We start from the raw sequence: 2,468 nt of genomic DNA, 5'->3' as shown, positions 1-2,468 counted from the left end.
ACATTACCTTTGAGACCTGGTAGGCACAATATGCTTTTCCATTTTGCAAGTAACAAGTTGCCAGAAGCTGTAAATTGATCTGCAATAAACATACCCATCACAAAAGCATAAGTGAAAGTAAAAAACATGGGTTCAAAATCTTCCAATTAAAACTTGAACCAAAAGAATTGAATCATCATGATGAGTTATGGTAGGGTGAATTGTTTGTAGAGCTAAAACAATTCCACAAATTCCTCCAAATAGAAATCACATACGCACAGCTTTAATAATTACATAGGACACCTAAAAGAACCAAAGTGTCAATCAAATAAGTGTAAATTAAGAGCTATAACATTCACTACATTCCAGCTAGAAAAATATATTTTTCATTCCCATTTCATCAATACAAAGAGAAAATTTAACAAATTTAGCTGCAATGCACGTGCAATTCACGAGTAATTTACACTGCTCGTCCAAGCAAAAGTATATAGAGCAAACTATTAAGAAATCAAACTGCAGTATATAGATGTTTTGTATATCAATATACTATGGATCATACACGAAATGCCTTTGTTATTCTACAAGAAACACAATGTTCTCAAAATAAAAAAATTCAAGCACGTTAAACTATCCAAGAGCCTAAACTAGTAAATTCTACAAGAAAAAAAGTGAGATCATACCAGCAAGATGCCACTGATGCCAGACATTCCCAGCTCATAGAAGAAGGAGATTAATGAGATACGCTTGAGAGTTTCACTACAATATTTGTGGATACTCTAGTTAGAGACACAGAGCAGTGATCCTCTTTCCACTAAGATACCTAATTACAACAAAATTTTGAAATCTAGGCTGCAAAGATATGAAATATAAGAAAACAATAAACTAGAAAAAAGAGGTTCCTTTTGACTGATCTTAAGAAATCAGAGGATGGGCTAACAGGTATACTAAGGAATGAAAATCCAAAACTCCTAAAAATGATTGGTCAACTGGTTAAAAACTTACCTATTACAAAAAACAAAAATAATATCTTTCATTGATTTCCAACGTTCTATGAAGACTTTGAGAAAAATGGCTGAACATGATCTGTTATCACTTTGCCTAGGAGTTGTCCTGACAGTCTCAATTAGAAATACTGTCATGCACAGTGTTGATGAAACCAACAAACAAATTGACACCTACATAACATCAAACAATAAGATGACACATGAAAGAGAGAGTTTTCAGTGTTGATAAGGAGCATATTTTATACAAGTTATCTAGAACATGCCTCAAATATCCACCCTTCAGGTAGAAAGCGGGCGAAGATGTTTCCCAAAACATGTGCAGCAGAGAAAAGCCCAGTAATCCAACCAAATGCTGCAGATCTCTTGCCGACCTCAATCACATCAGCCTAGATTGATGTTGAAATATAAACTTAAGTGATTATATTCATCAATTGGGAAGGCATATCTTAAAAAAAATCATGAATGACCATTTGAAATTTCCTAAAAAGTGGTTTCAGGAGAAAATTTTGAGACACAGTAAGAAATATTTGTAGAACATATGCTCTTTTACAGCATTTTTTCCATAATCAAAGAGGTGTTGGCAAAGGTTGCAACACAAAAAGCAGAGCTCGTAAACATATTTGCATCAACTTTATGGAGGAGGCTTCATCAATCTCATGTAATACACATTGAAGAGTGTTAAATGTTCATGGAAATCTTTAGCATTTATATGATAATAAATTATAAAATTAAAATGTTGACAGTATATTGTAGGATTAACTGGCAGAACAAGATATGTCAGTGACTCAGTGCTGCTTAAAACTATCCAAAGGACAGGTAATCCACCGAATTTCTTTTAATACTTATGAAAAGGAGGAGAAAGTCTTACTGCATAAGCAATCGATATGCATAATATGCTTCCTTGACTAACTATGTAGGATATTGTGCGAAGTACAAAGTACCAGTAAACAGCTGCCCTGGAATCATCCCAAGCAAGTATGGCTGAAATTGCAGCATACAAAGTGAATGTTAAAGAAAAAAACATTAAGTACTTAAGGATCTACTTGAAATGCGCTACAATGACTATTTGGAAAGAAAGTAAGATGCAAGATACATGAGAATTTATCTTTTGCCACACTAAGGCATTCTCATGTGCTCCAAAATGAATTTTAATGATAATAACTTCCATTATTGCTCTTTTTGATAAATTAAACTATCCTTGCTTTTATTTAAGAAGATTACGAAGAGCATATTTTAGAAAAATAAAAAAAGAATTATTTAAATACTCTTTACTGAAACTGATCATGCCAGATTACATGAACAAAATGACTTATATATATCACATGAATAACAAAGCTAGCGTTAACTAAGGAATGAAGAATCATACCAAATGGCACTATGGATGTAGAAACAGTAATCAGAAGCAGTGGTTTACGCCCATATTCATCTGCTAGCTGACCCAAGAGGGGAAGAACCACCATTTTAAATATGCCTACAACCTACAAT

The 2,468-nt window shown here is 33.3% G+C and overlaps 1 protein-coding gene across 1 annotated transcript; it reads right to left on the bottom strand.

The window, feature by feature from the left end:
• Positions 1–246: 246 nt before the first annotated feature.
• LOC122033882 (hippocampus abundant transcript-like protein 1) lies at positions 247–2,468 on the bottom strand. The gene is made up of 6 exons (XM_042593036.1): positions 2,350–2,468; positions 1,852–1,964; positions 1,247–1,369; positions 982–1,154; positions 660–735; positions 247–282 (listed from the first exon to the last, which is right to left on the bottom strand). Exons 1-6 carry the CDS (start codon positions 2,441–2,443, stop codon positions 247–249), a joined length of 615 nt encoding a protein of 204 aa, XP_042448970.1. The 5' UTR covers positions 2,444–2,468.

This window comes from Zingiber officinale, chromosome 11B, assembly GCF_018446385.1.
Source record: "Zingiber officinale cultivar Zhangliang chromosome 11B, Zo_v1.1, whole genome shotgun sequence".
In the NCBI taxonomy this organism is placed as follows: domain Eukaryota; kingdom Viridiplantae; phylum Streptophyta; class Magnoliopsida; order Zingiberales; family Zingiberaceae; genus Zingiber; species Zingiber officinale.
Note: the sequence above shows the minus strand (reverse complement) of the source record. Positions and strands in the feature narration are given on the sequence as shown.